Raw genomic sequence first — 26,931 nt, forward strand, 5'->3', positions numbered from 1 at the left:
ACACCACTTGTTAAGTGGTGATAATTGTGTTCATTGTCATCAACTTTGATGGTTTGCCATTTACTGACCAAATGTACTTTTTTTTACTACTTATTTTCTAATTTGTGTTTGCTGTATGAGTTATCGGCTGTTTTTGTGAATGGCATGCCGTTGACCGCATTTCACTTTTTATATGGGGAAGGACATTTAATCTTTTGTCCAGGACCTCCGTTGTCTTTGTGGTGTATTTTATGGACCTTTTTCCAAGTGGAAGTCCCTTTTTTTAGCTGTCTTTCCTTCGTCAATTGGGCTTGACATTTAGTTGTTTTTAACAACTTTTTTGTCTTCATGTTCTACAGTTCTAACATGGACGTGTTCGACATTATTTGTTTTAGCGCCCTAAAACAAAACAAACAAACAGCATGCAGCATGTCCAGAACATGGGAATTCTTGGTGCTGAGCCAACAAACAAATTGTAGAGGGATGTGTAAACACCCACACTATAAGGAAGGTAACGCTGTCTGAAAACAGTATGGCAACAGTGCTGCTCATGGAATTGAAACTGACTTCTGATGCACTAGTGGAAAGATGTACTAAAGGAGAAATGCATAAAGTGAGTGAATCCCTCCACTGCATAACATGTAGATGTAACATGGGTCCTTTGGGTTGCCTCCAAAAAAGTTACTTACAAGGTTTGAGGCAAGTAACACTTGTAGATTCTGCAAGAAGACTTTCAGTGTTGTGGGATCACAGTTGTGTCATATGAGCAACAAGGGAAATTTTGCAGAAGAAAGATAATGAAAGAAGACGAAGAGGGACACAGCAGATAAGAAGATTATTGCTTCTGACAGCCCCACACACAAACAAAGAGGCTTTTTATATCAGTCTGCAGCTCGTGGTCACACGGTCGTGTTCTCACTTCCCATGCATGGGGTCCTGGGTTCGATTCCCGGTGGGGTCAGGGAATTTCACACGGTCAGTCTGGACACTTAAATTTTTTATTGCTGTTTTCTTGAAATTTTTCCTGTGGGTTATTCTTCCTATAAAATGTTCATTGTCCAGTAGATTACATGACAGGGTACTGAAGCTGATGGGTTCATGTATTTGGACACGTGATGAATCAAGATTTCCCTGAATTTTTATGTTGTAAGTAACTTGTAAACATTTTAAATAAATAATAAAATAAAGTTTTTTGTTTTGTCTAATGGTGTGACATACTTCAGAAATTTCAGACACTCATTTGTCATGAGAATACAAAAACCCAGGTAAAATGCAAGAGATACTATACAAGCAGAGTTCGCAAGTTTAACTACACTAACTTAATTTTGTAATGTAAGTATCTTTTTATAGTGATGCACAATAAAAACAATTAATTTACCTAACTACACAAAGATACTAGTTACAAAATGAACTATGAAGGACCGCTGTTTATCTTATTAAAACTATGTGGTGCAAATTTAATAAAGCTGGCATTTGCAGTGTAGAAATACAAAGTTTTGGCCATGTATATCATTACAGTTTTATTGTATTTCATGGCCTGTATTTAACTTGTTTGGTTGTTAACATGGAAAATAAGTCTTTCTGCATCTAAAATTGTCAGCCTTCATTCATGCTGGCATAATGATCTGTTTCCTTAACAATGCCCAAAGCTGGAATGTCCAGGTTTACACATATATTTTAACTCTATGTGTCTGCATCTGCGTTAAGACTGCTGGCTCTGGGCGAAAATATGCTGTTCATTAATGTATGTGCATATCTTTAAAATTAGTCCCAATACACTGTAAGTTTATCTTCTGTTAGTATCGGAATTTATTCTGTTTTACATAGTACACTACAAGAACAGGACTTTTTCAGGTCAGTAATAGAATTTTACCTATGGGAAATATCTGTGAAGAAAATAGAATTCAAACTCTATGATGTAATTAATGTTAATAGATAAAGAAGCAGCCCATTAATATCTTGTAGCCCATCTATGGAAAGCTTTAAAATTCTGAGAATAAATCTAAAAATAATAATGGCAATTCAAACATTACAATTTCTCTGTATCTAAAATTAAAATTGGCTGTATGTATCACATAGTTTTCAAGTAACAAGGGTTATGTCATAGATGTTGTTTTTCATGCACATTACTTTAAAAAATACACAGATGAAGCTCTGCTACAATGAAAGAAACATTTTCAAAAATATTTGGATTCCAATAAACAGACGAAGATAAAATGAGTAAACATGGTTAAACTGAAAAGTAAAATACATGACTTCGAAAAGTGATCCATAAGGGATGAAGGAATTGGCCTTTACTGCCTCTGTGTACTTTTTGGTGGTCTTTGTGTCAACTTTGAACCATTATTGCTCTTAATAATATGTGATATCTGTTGAATACCCAGGAGTTCCATGTCTACAAACAAGTAATCATTACATTATAGTATCTGTTATTACCCCTCAAATCAAACTGAGTACCTGCCTAGGGTGGAATCGCCATTGTGTATATGCCTGAGAAATTTGGGGGAGATGTAGCAATAACACACACTCCAGTACTGGTACAAATGTAGAACTGTCAAGTGCTACTTGTCTGAATGAAGTGCTTATGTAGAATAAGGACAGAAATAGGATGTACAATATACCTCATTTTGGCTGTTCATGACACTTTGCTGGCATTATGTGAAAGTTTCCTTCCCTGATGATGTTGCTGTTGTCCACAACTTTGTGTTGATCCACTGTCAGCTGTTTCAGGTACGGATGATGTTGCTGACTCTTTATTCAAATCCATGGCAACTGATTTTGTTATATTTTCAGCTTCTTCATCTGTAAGAGTATCTTCCCTCCAGTAGTCAATACACTTGTTTGGAATTATACATGGCCTTTCTAATCTTCCAATGTTGCAACAATGAAAGCTAATGTCATAGCAGCAGAAGCAAATTGAGCATGTGATCTAGTGGTTAGCATTTTTTTGGTTAGTAAAGTTGAGGTGTCAGATTTGATTTCTGTTGGCCACCTCATATTTTTCTCTGGTGGAAAGATCTGTAAGGAAGTTCACGAGCCTTGTGAGGCCAGCTGAAACACCACTTGCAAGCGAAATCATCCAAATTGAGGCACGAGTAGCCGAACTGTTGTTGGTCAAAAGGCTTGGGCCAGGTGAGGTAATGTATGACATTTATTTATTAGCAGTAAAAGTGTGAACAGTTATTTTTCAGGTTCGAGTGTGAGATGCTTGATATATTACAGCTACAGGTCTTACTTTTTGTGAGATTGCAGGCTAATTCTACAAGTTTTAGGTCTATATGGTAGGGCTTCAGTAGAAAGGGAACAATTTTCTTTCAAAATTTTGTAGTAGAATTAAGTAATGAAAGTATCTTGTAACAATTTTTTTTTTTCTTTTTTTTTTTTTTTTTTTTCTTGTGGTTGCTTTCCGAATTTGAATGTAAATATTATGTTGTTTCATTGAACTGATGGACAATGTATTTTTCTAGTAAATTGCCAATGCTTTTTGGCTTTTCTCCTCAGTTTGAGTTGTCTGACACAGTACGCATTTTTTGAGTAACTTGGTGACATCATTACCATAAAAGCATGCTTACTGTTCAGTGAAGTTGTTAGAGAGTGTTAATACTTGAAGATTTTGCGTATGACAACTATGAAATTACAGGAAGGAAAATTTTTGTGCTGGGGGGGGAAAAAAAATGGTCTGCTGACACAGTGGGGAGACACAAGTTTGTGATAATGTTTCATAAAGTTAGTAAACCCTGATGCCAAATCGAGCAATGTAGCTCAGTAGTTAGCACACCAAACTTGCATTTGGGATGATGACAATTGAAATCTGTGTCTGACCATTCTGGTTTAGATTTCCCTCGATTTCCCTAAATTGCTCCAGGCAAATGCTGACATGGTTCCTTTGAAAGGGCATAGCAGATTTCCTTCTTCCATCCTTAAAACAATCTGAGCTTGTGCCCCACCTCTGAGACTTTATAGTAGATGGGCCGTTGAACTGTAATCTTTCACATTTCCTTCCTGAAACCATTTATTGTGTGCTGTACACACAAATGCAAGATCTGTAAGAATTTGAATGATTTTTTTATTCTGTAGATTTATATTCATATTAACCTAATGATTTTGACAGCAAATGATAACCCTGTGCTGTATTTTCTATAGGTTACTGCTCACTGTTATGAGATAAAATGTGTGTTTATAGATCATAAAGTGTGCAGTGCTAAAGGTTTTGTTGTTTATGTTCTAGGATGAGACTGGTGTTTCCCTTAACACTGTGGACAGTGTTGAAGGTTTTGTGGCTGACATCAATAATGGCCATTGGGATACAGTGCTTAAAGCAATTCAGTCACTTAAACTTCCAGACAAGAAGCTCATTGATCTCTATGAGCAGGTAAACTTGTACAGCAACTCATCACTGTAGTTTAGTCTTTCACTGCATTGTCAGTTATTAGTGTATTTCATACAAATCTCTTGTTTCATCATGTTTTTAGTCCGCTTTCCATGAATTACGGTAGAGATTCATTCAGTGTGTGAGTAACTTTGGTTCAAAGGGTTCCATTAAATTTGGTATGTAAGATCATCTGTATGGTTTGAAAGAATTTAAAATCAATTTTGAGTCTTTCCTTCTCATCCCGTACGTTAAGTCTCCCATGACCCCAGTTCTGAGTGACCTTCCAAGACCTTTCCAGTCCTTTTCCTTCTCCCTTTTTCCATCCCCTTCAACCCTTCTGCTCAAAAAGCTTGCCAATTGCAACAGTATGTTATGTGTGGGTTTTGCAGCTGCTTGGTAAGTAGATTTTTTATCTACCCAATTAAATAATTTTAAAAATAATGTTGTAATTATGTGATCTTTTCAGTTTACATTCATGAACTCTGCCACCTCTTGTGGGCAGGGATAACAAAACAGTTGTCTTCAAAGATGTAGTAAGGGCAGTTCGCTAAGATCTTAAGCTGCAAAAGGATAAAACAATGTTACTTGTATCACTTATAGTTTGCCAGAAATAGCTGAGGATACACTAGTGTAAACTGTTCAGATGTGCATTCCTTGAAATTGCATGCTGTATCAAAATAATACAGGGAATATCGTGCAGTGTGTAAAATTGTTAAGAATGTTGTTAAAATAAAACTGCTGGAATGATATGTGTGAATGAAATTAACTTTTTCCCTGAGTTAAATACACAGCAGTTGGATATATGTATATGATTCCACATGGAGTATTAAGCATGGTGTGAAGCCACTACAGTCAGTACCTCTAAACATCGTGTCACTCAATGGATAATGAATGGGGTATGTTCCTGAGAATTCGCCTGCTTGTGGTTTGTATGTGAATCTACAAAGGCAACCTTGGCTGCGGGAAGATGTGACTGACAAGAATTTGTACCAACCATTTTGCAAGCTTATCTGTTGGGTAAAACATTCTGGCTGGGGAAGCAAGTCTTCAGGTTTTGCATTTTCAGCTGCCTCCTCCAAAAGGCATTCCACTTCAGTCAATGTAATTTTTGTTTTGTTTTCTGCAGCAATATGACATTTAATGTGTGCCCCTAATCAGCTCTATTGCGTGGAAGTGGCAGTAGTAGGGAGGCAGTCTGAGCACTTAATGCCTCTATTTTTTTGCTGTTTCATCCACAATGTAAACTGGATTCTGTGGCTTTTGTTGTGACAAAAGTTCTAATAATTGTGCCCTTGTCAAATTACTGCCAGCCCATATCATACCTGTCTAGCCAGCAAACGATGTCATTTTTCTTCATAGCTTTTGTGGGCATTTTATCTTGCACTATCAAATGATATGTAGTGTTATCCATAATAATTACATAGTTTTTCGTTATGTTCTGATCATGCTCAAAGGTATTGTGATTCGTCTCCTTATGGTACTCTGAAGTATTGTTTGAACTGAATAACAGCAGACAATGAAAGCTTCGAATTTGCAGCACTTGCTACAATTATTCCTTTTCCTCTGCCTATCAGATATGCCATACTGTTGCTGACAGTATTGTCTATCCAGCCATTTTTCAAACTGTCTTGCAGCCACCCATGTTTCATCAAGCCAAATGATATAGTAAAAATTTGTCCCTATGTATTCTTTAAGAAAGCGGCATCGCCAGGCTGCAATTTCTTAGCATTACAATAATAACTTGTGGCCATAAAAGGATTTATAGTGGTATTGTAACTTTTTCACAACTCATAACAAGGATGATTTACTGCCCTGAGATAGGACCATTGCTACACGGGTAGCATGTCACTTTTTGTGTCGGATACTCCTTCTTTGAATAATATGCATATATCTGACAGTGAATTGCATCTTTCTGAAAACAGTTCAGATTTGTGACCCTCTTCTCGAGGTACCTCTTCTTCCCAGGTGTCTCCAGGTCAGATGACTCACCTGATTTTTCTTTCACAAATTTCTCCATGCAGATTCTTATCATTTATCATTCGCTGATCTCTAGAGCTGCTGCAATTTGCTTCACCTCTTTATCCAAAGGAACTAGAGGGACTCCTGAATCTCCGTCTCTCTCAAAATACTTCCTCAAAGAACACTTGAATTCAACCAACTGACTGCGTATAATCACGCCATGTCTGACATTTTTTGATAATTTCCTAGGTGTGTACAGACTTAGTCTGCCCATCTTTCAACTACTTTCATCACACATTGTAAGGCACATGAAGATAAATGTCACCCAAACCTCTCACTTCAATGGCTTCATGAGGACTTGCTGGCACACTGCTTTAGGCAGGGCAGTGCAGTGGAAGTGGCAATGCTGTGGGAGCTGATGGTGACAGGCACTGTTGGTTTGTTTGAGGCAGGAGCCGTGCAGGCTGCGAACTGTAAAGTGACCACTAGTTTAAATCGGACTGTAGAGAACTCTTTAGTGTCAAGTCAGCCTAATGATGTATCTTTGTTGTTATCCTATCGTGGTCATTGTATTTTTCTTGCCCTGTTCATTGCCCTTTTTAGGAAAAGCAACGAGGTATTGGCGATGTGTAATGTTTGTTCTTTTTTTCAGGTTGTGTTAGAACTGATTGAACTACGTGAACTGGGTGCAGCTCGATCACTTCTTAGACAGACAGATCCAATGATTATGATGAAGCAGCAGGAACCGGAGAGATATATTCATCTAGGTTGGTTACATGAAATGATCTTTCTTTTTTTTTTAACTTTGAAAATGCCTTTGTTTGCAGAACAAAATAAATAATTAATAACTTTGAGTTGTTATTCTTCATAGATGTGTCATTTTTTTCATAAGTATTGTGGTTTATAAGAACTTCTATAACCGGAGATTAGCAGACTGCAAATTAACCCTTACTCATATGTTGGCTGAAATGGTGACAGGGATTGCTATAACTGAAGTTTTGAGTGTACATTATATTTAATCAACATTACGTGTCAGCTCGACACTGACTTGGAAAATGGCATAGTATGCTCGTGTTGAAGTAAATGTCAAATCTATGCACACCTGATGGATTTATGAGGGATAGAGTGTTGCTTCGCCAATGGCCTTGCCACTGTGGCAACACCGGTTCCCATCAGATCATCGAAGTGAAGCGCTGTCTGGCGGGGCTAGCACTTATTTAGATGACCATCCGGTCTGCTGAGTGCTGTTGGCAAGTGGGGTGCAGTCAACTCTAGTGAGGCAAACGGAAGAGCTACTTGATTGAAAAGTAGTGGCTCAGGTCTCATAAACTGACATACGGCCGGGAGAACAATGTGCTGACCACATGTGCCTCCATATCTGCATCCAGTGATGCCTATGGGCTGAGGATGACATGGTAGCCAGTCGGTACCATTGGGCCTTCATGGCCTGTTCAGGCAGAGTTCAATTTAGTTTGGTTTGGTGTGTCACCTCAGTTTGTTTGCTTCCAGTGGAGGTACATTATACAGCTGATGACCAGACAGTGAAAGTGGAGCTACAACAGCACACCTTTAATAGACTTTTAAACTAACAAACACAATTTTAATCACTGTTTTCATGCCTCTTTATCTCCCAATATTCTCTGTCAGCTCTTCAGTTTCTTTTTCTTTTTTATCTCAATGGTCAGGTGGTCCACCTCATGATCTTTCTGTGGGCCTCCAGTTTAGTACTGCCTATATGTGTTGTTTATCACTTGTTCATGCAATATGTCCTGCCCATTTCCACTTTAGAGGCCTTTCCTTTCCACAAAATCCCTAACTCCTGCTGGTGTTCTTATGCCATCATTTCTTTTTCGATCTTCTTTGTGAGACATAATTTTGCTAAATCACTCTAGACAAATGATGGGATGATTCCTTTGAAAAGGCACAGCTGATTTCCTTCCCCATCCTTGAAACATTCAGAGCATGTACTCCGTCTCTAATGACCTTGATGTTGACAGGACGTTAAACACTGATTTTCCTTCCTTCCTTCCTTCTTTCTCCCATCCTTCTTAGTGAGACATGGCAGTAACCTTCCCATAGATCTCCGAGCTGTTAGGAATTTTCTTTTGAAAACTTATTTAAAATCTAAGCTTGACAACCATACATTAGTACAGGATGAACACACTTTTTGAAAACAACCTTTTTTGATTTGTTGGCATATTAGATTTGTGTTTCTTTCATGAACCCTCCAACATAGATTGTTTCGGTGAAAAATTTCAAATTTTAAGTTCCCTTGGATACTAATTAACTGTCCCATATAAACATATTTGTTAAAAAAAATTTTCACCAGTGTCATTTAACATAATTTGTCTTGCAGCTACGTATTTCTTGTGCATTAATCCGGTATATAGGATTGCATATATAAATTTCTCCCAGTAACATATAACATTATCTCTAAATCCTTGCTGAATCAACTTGATCCATAACCAAAGCCACAGACGGGTGAGCATCAGGCAAGGTTCAGGAAAGGGAGATCCTGTATTGAACAGATCTGGCAACTAATATTGCACATCGGACAGTGCCAGAACACTACAGCCACATTTGTGGATTTCAAAAAGCTTGACAAACAGAAGTTGTTTAATAGCCCAGAAGAATCAAGAGTTGATAAACAGACCAGGGCCATCATCCATGTAACCTTATCAGGAAACACTTTAAAAATGAAATTTGTGAGAGAAATCTCAATCTCATTTGAAGTTCACACAATAGTCCAACAAGGTGATGGCTTATTGCCAATCTTGTTCAATATTGTTTTGGAAAAATAATCAGGAATGGGAGAAGCACATCAAAGGTATCCAAATTGGAAAAAAAGAGAGGAAAAGAGTCACTGTGAAATGCTTGTCTTTTGCAGATGACCTGGCTATGTCAACAAACAACGAAGATGAATTGAAACTAGCACTTGATAAACTATTTCAAATCTTCTGCAAAACTGGACTCCAAATTTCCTATGAAAAAATTCAGTATAAGGACACCAAATCAGAGGAGAATCCATCCAACCCAAAGGACTGAACACAGACTCCAACACAGAAAGAATATTCAAATTGCAAAAGCCAAACTGACATGGAGTCACAACAAAAGACAACTTATAATGCAAGACTACTTCACTACAATATGGTTGTCTTACCAAAAGCCTTGCATGCAGAAGAAACAACCGTAAGTAGAGGGATGACAAAAATTTATCACATAGGAATCAAGGATGAAAAATATTCAGAAAAATGTATAGCACTGTTCTCGGAGATGGCATTTGTGTCAGACAACCTACAAAGCAACTCTAAGAACACACAGACATTACATGTGAATTTAGGAAAAAGATGCATACACTTCTATGGACATCTATGTAGGATGGATGAAAACAGATATACTAACAAAAAATTAGCTTTGTTAAAGCAAGCAAATGGAAGACCCGGTGGATGAAAGAAACACAAGAAGACCTCCAACAATAGAAAATTTCAGAAGAAGAAATTGAGACCAGAAAACAGTTCAGAAGTAAGATCAGAAACGAGAAAACTGAACAAATCTCAACAAAAGAAACATCAGGGAAAAAAATGGGCAGATGAAAGGAAGAGGAAATGCAGTGAATTAATGAAGAGGTTTTAGGCCGAATAGGAAATAAAGCTTTGATTGGCTCAAGTTCATATGCTCTTGTAAAAGGGAATAATCCTTGTTCATTAGTCCATAGAGAACAGGCAATCAGATTTAATTAAGTGGGTCATAGTTCCAGTTTCAAAGAATTTTGCTTATATCTATGTTATATTCATGTTGTATGTCCCCATACAACCTCCCACCACCACCTACTCCAGCCTGGTCACTAACATCACCTATCCCACCAAAGGCAGGGCTACCTGTGAAACCAGTCATGTGGTCTGCATGCTAAGCTGCAACCACTGTGCTGCATTCTATGTAGGCATGACAACCAACAAATTGTCTGTCCGCCTGAATGGCCACCGAAAAACTGTGGCTAAAAAACAAGTCGACCACCCTGTTGCTGAGCACAGTGCCAAATATGATATCCTTCATTTCAATGACTGCGTCACAGCCTGTACCATATGGATCATTCCCACCAACACCATTCTGAATTGCGCAGGTGGGAACTTTTCCTGCAATACATCTTTCGTTCCCGTAACCCTCCTGGCCTCAACCTTCCCGCACCCCAGCCTCCTCCTTTCCACCACCCAGTCGCCACTCCCATCACGCTCTGGTGCTGCTGCTCGCAGTGTGGTTTCAGTTGCCTAAGACTGCAGTTGTGTGTGTGAGTTGCATTTGTGTGTGTGTATGTGTGTGTGTTTGTGTTTGTCTATTGTTGACAAAGGCCATAGGCCGAAAGCTTTAACTGTGAAAATTTTTTCTTGTGGCTGTCTGCAACTCAGCATCTCCACTATAAGATGAGTAGCAACTTTCCTTTTCAGAATATTGTTGTAAAGCAACTTGGGTATCTCCAGATGGAAAGACAGTGAATTCTGTACTGGTATAGACAATAATAAAGAAGGGATACAAAATGTCAAGGTGCAAGAGGTGCTGAGTGTGGATCGGACCACTTGCTTGTAGTGAAGAAGGCAATGTGGCGACCCAGAAAATGCAAAGGAATACAAAACATAACTTGATATGATCAGGAAAGCCTGAACAAAGACAGGCAGCATTTAAGAGATCAAATTGAGCAATGGTTTTGAAGCATTGGAGAATGAAGATGACGGAAATGTTGAGATAGATCAGAATTGGAAGGTAATTGCAGATGTAATTAAAGAAGTAGCCCAAGAAGTAATTCCAAAGTGAATTAACCCTTTTGCTGCTTTAGATGTGCTCTCTGAATTCCATGCTGCGTAGGATTTTCTTATGGCTGTACATTTGCCTAATTATGTTGCCTGTGCTGAAGAGATAGCGTACCGGCCAATATGAAATACTAATCGTCCAATTTTTCAAAAGCTTTTAGATGAAAAAATTAGATTTTTCCATGTCTTACAGTCTTTATACCTTCACTCGATATGTAACTAAATTTCTTTTCATTATATGTCAAGCCTTCAAGAAGGCTTATAGTACTATCCATAGACCAAATCTGATTAAAACCATAACAGAATTTGGCATATTAAATAAACTGGTGAGATTTACAGAGATGTGATTAAATGACACAAAATATAAAGTTAAAATTGTCAATGAAATGACAGAATGTTTCAAAGCATACACAGTGTTAAGATTAGGAGATGGATTATCACCTGTCTTTTCCAATTTGGCACTTGAAAAGCAAGAGTTCAACAAAGTAATTTTTATGGTTGTTCAAATCAACAACTAAAATACAACCTATCTGGCATATACAGCTTATTATCCTAATAGCATGCACACAAGAAGAACTGAGAAGAAGTTTTTCGACCCTGAAATCAGTGGCATCACACACAGTATTAAGATAAAGAGTTGGATTATCACCTGTCCTTTCCAATCTGGCACTGGAAAGGCAGAGTACATGATCAAACGAAGATAGGCTTGCAAGTCCCAAAATCAACAATGAGCTGTACCAGGTACAAATCTGTGAAAGAATTCAAATATATTGTATCGATTTTAATTGAAGTAACGTTATATGAAGCAGAGATTAAGGCAAGACTGTTGGTAGGAAACACATGTTATTATTCTCTAAATCCTGAATTATGATCTAGAAGTGTATCACAACTACTGTAAGTAAGACTTTTTAAAACACTAGTGATACCAGTAGTACCATGTTGTTATGGTCTTCAGTCCTGAGACTGGTTTGATGCAGCTCTCCATGCTACTCTATCCTGTGCAAGCTTCTTCATCTCCCAGTACCTACTGCAGCCTACATCCTTCTGAATCTGCTTAGTGTACTCATCTCTTGGTCTCCCTCTACGATTTTTACCCTCCAATCTGCCCTCCAGTACTAAATTGGTGATCCTTTGATGCCTCAGAACATGTCCTACCAACCGATCCCTTCTTCTGGTCAAGTTGTGCCACAAACTCCTCTTATCCCCAATTCTATTCAATATCTCCTCATTAGTTATGTGATCTACCCATTTAATCTTCAGCATTCTTCTGTAGCACCACATTTCGAAAGCTTCTATGCTCTTCTTGTCCAAACTATTTATTATCGACATTTCACTTTCATACGTGGCTACACTCCATACAAATACTTTCAGAAACGACTTCGTAACACTTAAATCAATGCTCGATGTTAACAAATTTATCTTCTTCAGAAACGCTTTCCTTGCCATTGCCAGTCTACATTTTATATCCTCTCTACTTCGACCATCATCAGCTATTTTGCTCCCCAAATAGCAAAACTCCTTTACTACTTTAAGTGTCTCATTTCATAATCTAATTCCCTCAGCATCACCCGACTTAATTTGACTACATTCCATTATCTTCGTTATGCTTTTGTTGGTGTTCATCTTATATCCTCTTTTCAAGACACTGTCCATTCTGTTCAACTGCTCTTCCAAGTCCTTTGCTGTTTCTGACAGAATTACAGTGTCATCGGCGAACCTCAAAAGTTTTTATTTCTTCTCCATGGATTTTAATACCTACTCCAAACTTTTCTTTTGTTTCCTTTACTGCTTACTCAATATACAAATTGAATAGCATTGGGGAGAGTACCATATGGCTGTCAAACCTGGAGCATCCAAAAACAAGACTTTAACTGATTGCTGGCATTTGAAAGGAAGGTCCTCAAGAAAATATATGTACCTGTCTGTGACCAACTTTTGGTGAATGGAGAAGGCATCACAATGCAGAACTAGAAGAACTAACTATACAAGGAACCTATTATCTTTGGAGTGATGGAAAGCAAAAGATTCCAGTGAAATAAACACATAACAAGAATGACAGAAAGGAGATGGCCCAAAATTGCTAGGGACTAGATGCTATCAGGTGACAGAGCAGTCACAGACCTATGAAGAGATGGAAGGATAGAGTAGACTGGCAGCCTTGGAAAACTCGGGACAGATAGCAGAAGACAGAAGCAGATAGAGAGCTTTAACTGCGACTCTGCATGATCACCTGGGGCTGATCGCATAAAGTAAAGTAAGTAGTGGATTAGGGTAGCTTCTTTGCACAGTATTAAATCTTGCAAGTATTTAGGAGCCACAGTGGAGTATGTTTTGTAAAAATATCCTCCACACATAGATACTAGAGAGAGGTGGTCAGCTTTAGAAATAGCACTTCTCATTTTTCTGCTTAAGATTTCTGACTGAACAGTTCCTTGGCAGATGACTACTTTGGGGACTCACTGCTCTTTTGTGAGTACGTACGTGGGAAGTGTCTGACACTGAGCCATTGCAGGACTTGGTCCTTATCCTGTGCTGCAATCTTACTCTTTGACTAAATCTTTTCTCAGACTTCACCTCTAAAATCAAATACTTCGCTTCTTATCATTACGAGCCGAAGAACTTTCCCTCCTTGACCATTTCATGGAAGGAATGCAGAACCAAGAAACTGCAGAAACTTGTTTACTTCACATCCTGGTTTGCACCCATTCCCTTTCTTGTTCAGTTCAAAAATGGAGCAAGGGAAAAATGATTGTATGCCCTGACTCTCTTATCTGACACTTGAGTAGTACTCAGGAATGCGTCACACAGGTAATCTATATGCTGTTTCATTTGTAGAGGAGCTAAACTTCCCTGTAATTCTCACAGTAAACTGAAGTAAACCTTTCTCCTTCTGTTCATTGACCTTACATGCTCATCTTTGCAACATTTCATCTACATATTTAACCAATATGACTGTGTTAACCCTTTTCTCTCCCAACAGCGAATGGCACTTGACATTGCAAATTTTGTTTTCCCCTCCTGTGTTGAACCTCAGTCAACACGATTTTTCATAGCTCTCCATTGCACCATTCTTACATCTGTCTGTACTAGGCATCAGTGCTGCATAGTGCCACTATCACCGGAAGCCTGTATTAACCCAGTGCCACACTGTAAAAGTTGTGTTGAGAGAAAGTTCGTAATTATTATGTTCAAGTTAGGAGGTGTAAAATGGCTAGTTCTTTGTGCCCAGTCTTTTCTGAGGAAGAGATGGTAAAGCTTTTAGAGGAATGTCTATGTGCAAACAAACATAAGGATGATTTTGATGATGACAGTGATTCGTTTTAAACAATTAAGGGTTTCAATAACTATCACAAAATGAATGCTTTTGTATTGCAATGATTACATAAATATATTTCAGTGAAAGCACACTTTTTGTTTTAATGTATACTGTAATTGTTTGTCAGTGGCCACATTATTTCCACAAAGAGACTTCCACAGTCCTCTGTGGCACATTTGCTGCCCAGGTGGTGAAGATTTTAATAAGAGTGGACTGAGACACCCTGTTTCTGCATTATGGAGTGCAAATGGTTAAGCAGCATACTACCAATACTGTGATCAAACATTAACGTTTTTCCTACTCGTTGTCATTGTCTTTTATTTTCACTCATTGTGAGCAAGCTGCAATTCATGACACCAAATACTTACATCACTAAAGTCATTCAAATTTCGGGCTGATATCACAAACTTCACATGGACAACCACTTGAACGAGGGAGTGATGATCTTGGTGTCTCAGTGTTCAGCCCGTGACACGACCCCCCCCCCCCCCCCCCTTTCTCCCACCTCCCTTGCTCCTCCCATCTGTCAATCTCAACCTTCACAGGTGCTGCATTGAGTTCCTGCAAACATTCAGCTATATGCACAGCTAGAAAATGTTATTTATATTGCATAGCATACAGATGGCTCAGCAGAAATCACAGCCTAAGCTGAAGGCTGCACCAACCTTCCAGTTGATTACTTTCCAATCCTCTTTCAAGACTTTCAGGTTTTGAGAAGTATTTCTGTTTTCTTTCATGTTCAGTTTGGTCCCACGAGAGTTGTGTATCTAATTGGTCCACACCACGGAAACTTCATGCGGTGCAAGGCAAATTACTCAGGAAGGTCGACTGGTATCCCTAAGACATTCACAACACATCTTCCCATGTGCCATGCATCCCTCGCCATGGATCACGACACACTTTGGGTTGAGTATTAAGGAGTTGGGAAAGGACAAGGAATGGATGTGGGATGACAGGTCGTTGTGGGACACACTTAGTCTGGCCCATGGGCCAAGACCTTACCAACCATAGGTTCCTACAGCTGGCAAGCCCTCAGCTTCACGCGAACACACAAGCCTTTCCATGTGCACGGACTGTGCTACTTCGAGGTGGTGTCCTCTGGAGAGGATGGAAGCTTCACAATTTTACATAGGACCAGAACTTTCTTGAGTTCTCTTTCATATTTTTTGCTGAGATGTGATGGTGGTAGTTGTATACTTCATGCATAAATCTTTTCACAGATGTTTGAATCTGTATTAACCTTCACTTGCTGTCATTTATGCATTCTCTATTGAACTGAGAGTGCAACAGCCTCTGCTTCCTCAGCATCTTCTGAATTTTGTTATTAAACCTTGGTGGATCTTTTCCATCCTTATCCACTGACCAGGTACATAACTCTTCAGACCATGATTTACAGTGACCGAGCGAGGTGGCTCAGTGGGTGGACACTGGACTCGCATTCGGGAGGACAATGGTACAATCCTGCGTCCGGCCATCCTAATTTAAGTTGTCCGTGATTCCCCAAAATCGCTCCAGGCAAATGCCGGGATGGTTCCTTTCAAAGGGCACGGATGACTTCCTCCCCCGTCCTTTCGTAATCCGATGAGACCAATGACCTCGCTGTCTGGTCTCCTTCCCCAAAAACAACCCAACAACATGATTTACAGTCTGCTTAAACTTTTCCCATAATTCCTCTGCATCTATCGTATTGGAACTAAGTGATGTCAGTTCACTGTTTAAGTGAGAGGCTGACAACTGCTCGCGTGCTGCATCTAGCAGAAACACTCTTCTAGTCTTCTTGACTCATTCATTAACTTTAGTAATCATAGTTGCTATAATGACATCATGATCTCTAATCCCGGATTCTATATTGGCATTGTCAGTAAGGTCTGTCCTATTTGTAGCTACAAGGTCCAAAATATCTCCATTACTTATAGGCTGCCAGTCTAGTTGCTGAAGACAGTTTTCAGAAAACACGTTCAAAAGTATTTCGCATGACTTTGTCTGTATCTCCTGCAATGAATCCATAGACATCCCAGTCTGTACTTGGGAGGTTAAAGTTGCCTCCAACTAGTATTGCACAATGTGGGTATTTATGCACAACTGACCATAGACTTTCTGTGAATGACTCTAGAACTGTCACAGTGGCATCAAGTGGCTGGTAAAAACATCCAGCAGTTAATGTGTTTTCACCTAAACATGTCGTATGCAAGCAGATAACTTCACTGTCATACTCAACTTTTACCTCAGTGGAGGCAATAATTTTGTCAACTGCAGTGAACACTCCCCCTCAGATTCAGTATGAATAAAACTAGTGAAATTTCTGACAAGCGGAGGACATTTTCCATTTTCTGAAGTGTGCTCTACAGCATACTTTGAGCTGAGTAAGTTTTTTCGAGGTTAAGTTTTACCCAGTTTTTTGGAAAAATTCCAGAATTTGTGTTGCACAGAAGGCAAATAAAGATATGTTTAATATGAAGAAATATTGAAGAGAAAAACTGCATAATTTATACAGGTTTAAAAAAACCTTGTTTTTCCAGTGAATTTCTGTCCTGAATATCTTGAAAGAAGTGGGCAGTGACCTGTCAAATGAAGGGAAAATGAAGCATTTTTGTGCTATTAAGCAGACCCAGGTTTTGGTGTAGGGAAAGGCTTGGGTATACACTAGACAACTGTGTCACTGAAATTTTTAGATGATCTTCATCTTGTTTTCTCACAGCATAAACCTTATATTCTGTTATGTTAGAAATAAATAGTTGGATCTGAAAAATTAATAACTGGTTTATTACAAATTGAGTGAGTCTCATAATGAAACCACACAGTTGATGGTGTAAGTACTTGTCATGGGCCATTATGCATCATATCTCATCAGACAGTTGAATGTACCAATATTATGAAAAGGATAATTGATACTCACCATATAGCGGAGGTGCTGAGTCGCAGATAGGAATAACAAAGAGACTGTCGGAAAGTGAGCGTTTGGCCAGAAAGGCTGAGTTTCAGTTTCGCGCTTTTGTGTGTGTGTGTGTGTGTGTGTGTGTGTGTGTGTGTGTGTGTGTGTGTTTTGTCTATTTTTGAAGAAGGCCTTGTTGGCCAAAAGCTCACTTTCGACAACCTTTTTGTTGTGGCTTCCACGACTCAGCATAATATTATTACAAAAGTATTTCATGTTAGAAAACTCTAACAGAGTTCAGTTTCAGAGTAGATAAAAATGTGATGTATTCCTAAGATTTTGTTTGCAAAAGGTTTCCCACAAGTCGAAAATTTGATAACATCTTCATAAAATGCGAACTGTTTGTAATCTTCTGAGTAATTTGTTGCCGCACATAAACTTAGATTTGAAACATTGTGCGACTCTTCCAGAACACATTTATGCCAGTTCCATATTTGTACATTAAATAGTTTCCCTCTTTGAGTGAGGTGAATGAAATGTAAGATTAAGTGTGTGTTCTGTGCTGGATGCGGCAGACGACACACACTGAGACACTTCTCAAGATGGAGGGGAGGTAGTGAGAAAGAACTCCCTCATCAGGGAATATGCTTCAAATATTTTATTCATACAAAATTGAGAACTTCCTCAGAGAATGTTCTTTTGGTCTGAGAATCTTCTCCGAAGAATGTTCTCCTTTTATTCATACAACTCATTGAGTGTTATTTCCATAGGCCTGTACCTGTCTCTTTGTTTGGTTGATATATCTTTGTTTTTTAAATTCTGATTTTCTTCCCTTTTTTTTGTAAAGGATTTTATGGTAAGGGATATATGTATCGTCCACATATTCTTCACTTCCTTTTCAAGCTGCTTGTATTAATTGTGTTACGTCAGATGGCCACCTGTTATGACTTCTGCAGTACTTGTTAGCAGCAGACACAGTGACTGCACCAAAGACTGAGACGGCGTGGAGTTTAACAATTATTTATTGAGCTTTCTTTACAATTTCTCCCTCGTCATCGCTGCCCAGCCCTGCGGATCCTTCCGCCAGGCTGCTGCTGTGTAGAGGACGTTTTTTACCCTCTGTGGCAGCTTCTTGTTATTACTCCTGCAGTATATTGCAGTGTAACTTAGCGTGCTGGCCTCACTTCCCTTACTCAGCACTCTCCAGGCTTCGCTCGGCGCTCGGTCTGCGTGTGTCCTTGCGTCAGCCAGTTGGTAGACTGCAACTGTCAGCAAGGCTATCTGTGCTGCGCCTACTTTGCAATGCCACGATCGCCGGCTGCCTCTGTTTTGCCATTCTCCACTGCATGAAGCAACGCTTACTACAGGTGCCGCAACACTGCCTCCTCCTAAAAATTAAATTCATCCAGGAATTTACCCTATACGTTAACTCTAGTTCTATCCTATATTCTGCTTCTTCCCTATGTACACCCAGGTTGCCCTGACTCATGCCCTAGTGGTAATCCATTCCACAGCAATCTCATGGAGTGGTCTTGCATTAACATGCTGAATCCTCCATTTTAATAAGCCATATACCACACCGATAAATACAATCAACACGGTAATAGTACTGGTTGAAATACCAAAGGTCACTATGCTACGTTTCTGCCTGGTATCGTACTCCTCCACATGCTTTAATAATTGCTGCATTGAAAGTTGACTTTTCTCCGAATCTACTAGTTTATTTATCGTTTGCAATAGTGTAGCATCCATGGTGTTGTTCATATACGTCAAATTTTCTCCTGGAGCAATGCTGAATGATGCATCTGGCCAGTACAATGTCAGATGAGTATCTGTAACCTTGGTGACTCCTGTGACTGTCGCTGGTAAGCTGAAACGATCTCCTGCTATTTCACAATTTGTCCCGTTGATTAGCAAACCACTGTCCCCTAATTCCATCTCCATGGTTGCTGTCCAATTCCCATTGTCATAACATTTGGCTGATGTCCTATCTGTAGCGAATACAGAATGCAACCAATGCCTCCCAACTTGCTGAAAATGTGGCGTAGGCTTCACTATTATTCTCCGACACTCCGAAGCTTCTGCTTCTGCCCTAAATAACTGGATCTCACATGACCCCTTGCCCGTGAAAACAATCTGTGATGGACAAATGGAAACTGACTTTGTTAGACATCTACTCAACTCTAAACTCGATGTAGTAGCATGAGTATCGCCCTCCTTAGAAATTAATAAAACCTCGTGTGTCCTGAACTGTACACCCTTCCCCATGCGCTCCCATCTGACCGGATAAGGATGCAGTGTGTAACAGTGATACTGTCTCCCCACACTAGTTACTGGAAATCTAATCTCTATATACATCTTAACTAGATCCGTTGTTACCTTAATCCTAGACATATGATAAAAAAGTGACATACTCGCTTCAATTATCGGCACTACGTGCTCTACGCCCTCTGGAAACTCTCCCTCTGCCTGCTTCAGACTCCGTCTGAATTTTTCTGGTGATATCAACGTCACACTCACCTGCCCGTGCAATGCATGATGTACTGCCTCTTGCAATTCATCCATCCTCACTCGGGCATCACCAATGCTGTTAACCAGTTCCTGCAGCAATTTAGCCATTTCCAGCTTCCTTTCCACTATATCCATTCGCGTTTGTACCAGTTCCAGATCCGTATTCAATAATTTCTGTTTGTTCTGTATATGCTCGTAATCCTGTAGCCATCCCACGCACCACGCGTGTCACATTCAACAACTCTGTACCTAATCCCTGTATCTCTGTTGTGTGTATATCCACTAACTTTCCTATGCTTTTCTCCCTGTCGCGAATAACTGTTAAAGAATTGTTCAAATCCTCAATATCGTCTCTATCCGCTGTTCCAAAAATAGTTTTCAGCAACTTCCCACTTGCATTCAACTAACCCCTTATTTAGTCTCTTTCTCCTCCCTGGAATCATGCTCATGACTTGGCGCAGTTGTTCTCTTATTTCCTTACATGACCTATCCAAAGCCTTGTACACTTCTTGCACCTCTCGTATTACTCCGTTCTTAGGTGCAACCGTTTCCGCACCCAATACCACCTCCTGTAGCTGTCGCATCTCATTCCTTACCTGCAGGATGTTGAGTATCAGTCAAAGCGTCCACTCGTGACTCGTGAGGACCACATCCGGTTGTTTCTCAAACAACACCCCACTTCGCAATGCCATATCCTGTACCTGGCCAGCTTGTGTCAGCTGCCAGAGGACTACGCCCCATACTATCCACTTGTACCCCATCCTGCTTCACCTACAGAATGGAGAGGGAAGGAAAAAACTCCCATCACTACTCCTTGATACCAATAAAGTAACCTTAGTCCATACACAAAAATAATACACACATAATTACTGCCAACTACACATGCCTCGAATGCAACTTATACTTAATACATGGTTTACTGTCTGCTTCTGGTGCTTCTTTTCGTTTTCTGCCAGAAGAAGTAGTACATATACAAGGATCTACTACCCCCTGGAATGGCTTAACTCTACTCACTTGAACCACTGTTGTCTTGGTAGGCAATTGTAATTTTACATTGACACATGATGTTATTTCCACTGCCTGGTACGGTCCCTGGAACTTGTTTGTGAACTTCTTGGTTCTCCCTTTTGGAACATATGTATTAGCTAGTAGCACCCATTGGCCTACTCTGTACTGTGGCAACTTCCTCGTTGTACCTCTCATCCCTTCTTGTCGTTCCAACGCTTTGAAGTTAGCTCGTCTAACTCTCTGCCATACTTCCTTAATGGTTTTCGCAAATTGCCTTACCTGCTCGCCCTCCGCTCCCAGCCTTGGACGAAGCATGTCAAAAGGTGATGGCATCTTCTGCCCATACGCCACTTTGTACAGCGACAATCCTGTCGACGTATGTACCTTTCTATTATATGCACTGGTTATGAATTGCAAGTACACATCCCAGTTGATGTGTTGACTATTTACATAGTGACTCAATATCTTAGCGATCGTGCGATGCACTCTCTCCGTTCGTCCGTTTGCTTGTGGATGGAATGGACTAGTCCATAATTTCTTTACCTTCAGTAACTTACACAGTTGTTTCATCAGATCAGACGTGAAATTAGTACCTTGATCCGAGATTAAGGACTGAGGTATCCCATACCTGAGTAACCAATTATTAACTAAAGCTTGTGCCACCGTTCTTGCCTTCTTATCTGGTAATGCGACCATGACTAAATGCCTAGAAAAGTGGTCAATCACTGTTAACACATACTTATTCCCTGCTGCACTCCTATTTAATGGACCTAATACATCAATTCCAATTTGTTGGAAAGGTCTGTCTGGCTCTGGTAATCTTTGAAGCTGAATCTTTTGATGGCTCAAGTCCGCACACTGTGCGCATGGCACACAATTCCTGATGTACTCGTCCACATCTTGATGTCGTATCCGCCACCAAAACTTCTCCGCTATCCGCCTATTCGTAGCTCTTCTCCCATCATGTCCTGAAAGAAAATGGTCATGCACCTGTTGTAAAACTTCAGATCTTAACGCTGCTGGTATGACAACGTGCGGGCCGCATTTCGTCGATGTGCAAAGTAACCCGTCCTGTACTAGATACTGCGGTTGCTTTCTGAACAATTGGCAATCTCTATGCATGGCTTGTGCCCTTTTCCACTCATCTTCAGTCACCCCTGTTACTTGTAACACTGCCACTTTCCTGCTCAATGCGTCAGCATTGGCATGTTTCACACCTGGCTTGTGTATTACCTCATAATCAAACTCACTGAGTTTCAGCGCCCATCTCACTAGCCTACTCCCTGGGTCTTTCAGACCTAATAACCATTTCAGAGCTGAATGATTCATCACAACCTTAAACCTTCTGCTGTACAGATAACACCGAAAGTACGAAATCTTGTATAACACCACTAACAATTCCTTCTCCGTCGTGGAATAATTTTGTTCTGCCTTCTTAAGTTTATGAGACATGAACGCAATCAGATGTTCTTTGCCATCAATTTCTTGCCCAAGTACAATCCCAAGAGTGTGCTTATGCGCGTCACATTGTAGTATAAACTCCTTCGAAAAGTATGGAAACTTCAAAACTGGATCTGATGTCAGCATCCGTTTCAACTCTTGAAATGCTTTCTCACACTCTGATGTCCACTCGAAGGTAACACCTTTTCTTAGTAACTTAGTAAGTGGCGTCGCTTTTTCTGTGAACCCCTGTATGAATTTTCGATAATAACTCACAAGACCAATATACAATTGCAGTTGTTTAACCATTTGCCGAACCGGAAAATTTCATACTGCAGAAGTGAGACAAGGATCTGTCCGTACTCCGTCCTGACTGATAACGTGCCCGAGATAATTTACTTGTGCTTGTGCAAAATGGCATTTGTCCAAACTTAATGTTAGCCGTGCTGCCTCTAATCTTTTAAACACCTCCTCTAACCGTTCCACATGCCGCTCTATATCTCTTGAAAAAACTATAATGTCATCCAGATACATCATGCATTTTTTCGGTTTCAACCTGCGAAGGACTTCGTCCAACAACCTCTGAAATGTAGCTGGAGCGTTTTTTAGTCCATACGGCATTATTTTATACTCGAAGTGACCGCAATGCCTCGTAAATGTTGTTTTTGGCCTGTCCTCCGGACACACTTCAATCCAGTGATAAACGCTTCACAAATCCATAGTGGAGAAAAATTTACACTGCCCTAGATTGTCTAATGTTTCTGTGATATTCGGAATCAGATACACGTCCACCACTGTCCGTTCATTCAAATGTCTGTAATCAAAACAAAAACGAATTTTTTTTGACCCGTCCGGAGTCTTCTTCGGAACTAGGACCACGCTACTAGACCAAGAACTATTACTGTGCTGGATTATCCCATCTTCCAGTTGTTGCTCTATTAATTTCTCTCCTACTGGTTGTAATTGTTTCAGTAGTCTGTATGGCTTACGATATACTGGAGTGTGATTCCCTGTTGGAATATGATGCTGTGTTATCGGTGTAGCGTACCCTGTGCTTCAAACAATGCCTTATACTTTAGTAATAATGCTTCTATACCCAAACGATCATTTCCTCTCAAATTATTTACCTTGTCATGAAGTGCAGACGTGCTGACGGTTTGCTTTACATCATAGTCCAGCCTCAAACTATCGATGTCCTCTTCATCCATTAACTCTACTTTGGCTATTACTAATCCCTTCGGCAGATCGACATCATCCCGCCTGAAGTTATCTAAGCTCACCGGAACCATAAACTGCCCATTTATGTCCATTACCTGTGATACACTCCTACGAATAAAGCAATGCTTTTCGCCTAAGTTATTCGGTAGTGGCTGTACCAAGAATAACCCCTGCTGTGGCACATCGACATCCATGGGTACCCAGATCAACTTCCCTGTACCTGTTAATACTTTGTCACACGAAATCACCTTTAATGCACTTATACGCAGTTTAGTTGGTATCACCTTAGCTATCGGTGCATCTTGCGACTCTGAATCATTTGCAACGTCTGTACCCATAGAGAACACGTTCCCATCGAGTTCCAGCGTATGTTGCGAAAGGTCAATTTTGGCGTGATGTTTAATGAGAAAGTCCAACCCAAGCATCGCTGAAAATCCATGTCCCACAGTTGCAACACCTCCATTTGCTCCCGGAACCACACGTTCCCTATCTTAAACTTGAGCTGTGCTGTCCCTAGTGCATCTAATTTTTTATCTTATCACCTGCTGCGCGCAATCTGTATCTCGGAGCTTCCAATTCTTTCTTGCCCACAAGGTCCACACTGACAACTGTTAAATGCACTCCAGTATCCACTAAAACTCTTCGCCACTTATCTTTTATCCAAACCATCAAACTACAATCCGCCTTTTCATGTACTCTCTGAGTACCTCTTTTTACTGGGGATGCCTCCCTATGGCAGGAACACTCCCCTTTTTCGTTTAACAGTTTTTAACCTGCTGTATCATTAACCCATTTCTTGGCTTTACACTGCTGTGCCTTATGCCCTATTTTCTGACAGTTGAAACACTGCGGTTCTCGACATTGCCCTTTAAAATGACCTTGCTTCTCGCAACGGTAACACTCTTGGGAAGACGAAAAAATGTTCTTGTCATTGTGACTTCTAGTGGCGCTATCCACTTCCTGCAGATGTGTAGCTATGCACAATGCTGCTGCTAAATCACTTGGATTTTCCACCCGTATCCAGCATGAAAAATCCGGTGAGACCCCTCGCAAAAATGCATCTAAAGCTCTATTATCTGCTTCTTTCAATAGAACTTCATTTGCACTCGCATCTTGTCAACTCGCACGTGTGCGCATTCGTTCTCCTAATTCTGTCTAAAAATTCTTCTACCGTTTCACCCGTTTTTTTTGCATCATCCTCCCCAATTTTTCTCTAAAAAATCTGGCACTGTTTTGTTTCCTAAACCTTTGCAATGATCCCTCAGCCAACTCTGTGAATGTAGTAGCATCCTTTAACACTTCGTGGTATGCCACATAAGTCTTTGCGTCGCCTACTAATCGTAACCTCGCCATTTGCGAACACATTTCATCTGACCAGCCACACAGTCTACCCGTACTACGTACGTCACCAATGAAAACATTCACATCCTCTGATGTTTTACCCAAGAAGGAAGGTATCAAATTAGCTGCTGAACAATCTGCCACACCGGAAAAGACAGTACTCTTGCATTCTACTCTATTGCTTCCTGAGCCTGATTGAGTATTTTGCAACAATTGTTGCTCCAACCTCTGCTTGTGCTGCTTTTGCAACTTATTTTCTTCAATTAGTTTCTTAACTTGCTCTGTCAATGCGACTACGGCGTCACTTGTCCCAGTTGCATGTGTCTCTGGCATTTCCCGTGTGGTATACCTCACTTCACAAAAATAAAATTGTATCACCCAGAAGCAAGTTAATTCCTAGCACGTCTAATGGCAAGCCATCGAGACCTACCACATTGCCCCGTTACATGACCATAGAAGCCACACACATCACAAGTGCTGATACAAATTTATTGCAAGGAGCGACGTGACCTGTTAATCCACACACTACCCATTTAGTTGGTACTAAGTTAACATGACTATCATTCCCACGAAACTGTGATAAGTCTACAGGCTGCTAGGCCTTTCAAATGACACTCTCACATACCTGAAGGTTACCCTCGACATGTCTAGCTACACAGAAAACATAGAGGGAAGGCAGTTGCTGGACTCACCCTATTCGGTGTTTCTCGGTTGCTCCGCAAGGTGCTTGTCAAAGTCGTGGCGTGGGTGTGCCTGACACCACTTGTTATGTCAGATGGCCATCTGCAGTACTTGTTATGGCCGTTTGCTGCATGTTACGACTTCTGCAGTACTTGTTAGCAGCAGACACAGTGGCTGCGCCAAAGACTGAGACGACGTGGAGTTTTACAATTATTTATTGAGCTTTCTTTACAATTTCTCCCCCGTCGTCGCTGTCCAGCCCTACAGATCCTTCCACATGGCTGCTGCTGTGTAGATTCTCTGATAATACGTGCAACGCGCCCCACCAATGCTCCACTGAAGTCAGGAGGCCCTGTGGTTGAGATGAACTCATTGCCACTCGGCAGCCCAGTATGGCCCCCCCACGGAGCCGTGTCGCCGTGAGGTCAGCTGCTGCCGCCGCCTGCTGCGCTGGCAGCTGGGAAGCCGTCAGTCGCGTTGTCCGCGAGTTCCCATCATGGACGGACCACGCGCCATGGGGCCAGGGTTGCCGTGGAGTCCGGGTGTCAGTCCCCAGTGGCGCCTGTGCCCAAGACCGTGCTGCGGCCGGTCCTGCTGGAAGTTCTCGCGTAGTTAGTTAGCCATGGTGCTGACCAGACTCGGGTCGGCCCTTAGAGCTGAAGTTGACATCTGGCAGCGAATGGATGATTCCTGCGAGCTGGAACAGACTTCTGGAATTGTCACCTACGAAGATTGAACATTCGGACATGGACCACATCCGTCCTCAGATCCGAACTGCTTCCTAATGGCTCTGTCTGTTGCTGCCTGCGCTCCACTATTTATATCCACCAGGAGGATGTTTTTTTACCCTCGGTGGCAGCTTCTTGTTATTACTCCTGCAGTATATTAAAGCGAAACTTAGCATGCTAGCCTCACTTCCCTTACTCAGCACTCTCCAGGCTTCGCTCGGCGCTCAGCCTGCCTGCGTCCTTGCATCAGCCGGTTGGTAGACTTGCAACTGTCTGCAAGGCTATCTGTGCCGCACCTACTTTGCAATGCTACAATCGCCGGCTGCCTCTGTTTTGCCATTCTCCACTGCTGTGGCCGCAACAGTTGTTTTGGCCAAAACTTATTACTGCAAACCAAGAACAGGAAAACATCAGAAATACTCAAGTGTTGGCCATCAATATTCTCTCTGTTTCACATCTACCTTGAACATTCAGACTAGAAATTTCTGTGTGTAAAATTAAACATAAAATCATTCCAGTTTAGGTTGCTTTCCCTGTACTGCTCATGGTTGGTCAGTGCATCTTTCATTTAATCGGTGTGAGAAAAACTAGGAACAGTTACACAGTAACTACACAATACGCTAACCACTAGTTATTCAAATGTGTTGACTGTGCAGGTACTTATTGTGATTAAATCAAGTAATGGAAAATCCAAGGCGGAATGC

The 26,931-nt window shown here is 40.7% G+C and overlaps 1 protein-coding gene across 1 annotated transcript in view; it reads left to right on the plus strand.

Annotated features, from left to right (window-relative positions):
- Positions 1 to 26,931, plus strand: part of LOC126278178 (WD40 repeat-containing protein SMU1) — a 96,121-nt gene that overhangs the window by 18,879 nt on the left and 50,311 nt on the right. The window contains exons 3-4 of the mRNA XM_049978079.1: positions 4,208 to 4,351; positions 6,963 to 7,077. Coding sequence (XP_049834036.1) covers positions 4,208 to 4,351; positions 6,963 to 7,077 — 259 coding nt within the window. The remainder of the gene's footprint in view (positions 1 to 4,207; positions 4,352 to 6,962; positions 7,078 to 26,931) is intronic.

This window comes from Schistocerca gregaria, chromosome 6 (assembly GCF_023897955.1).
Source record: "Schistocerca gregaria isolate iqSchGreg1 chromosome 6, iqSchGreg1.2, whole genome shotgun sequence".
Classification (NCBI taxonomy): domain Eukaryota; kingdom Metazoa; phylum Arthropoda; class Insecta; order Orthoptera; family Acrididae; genus Schistocerca; species Schistocerca gregaria.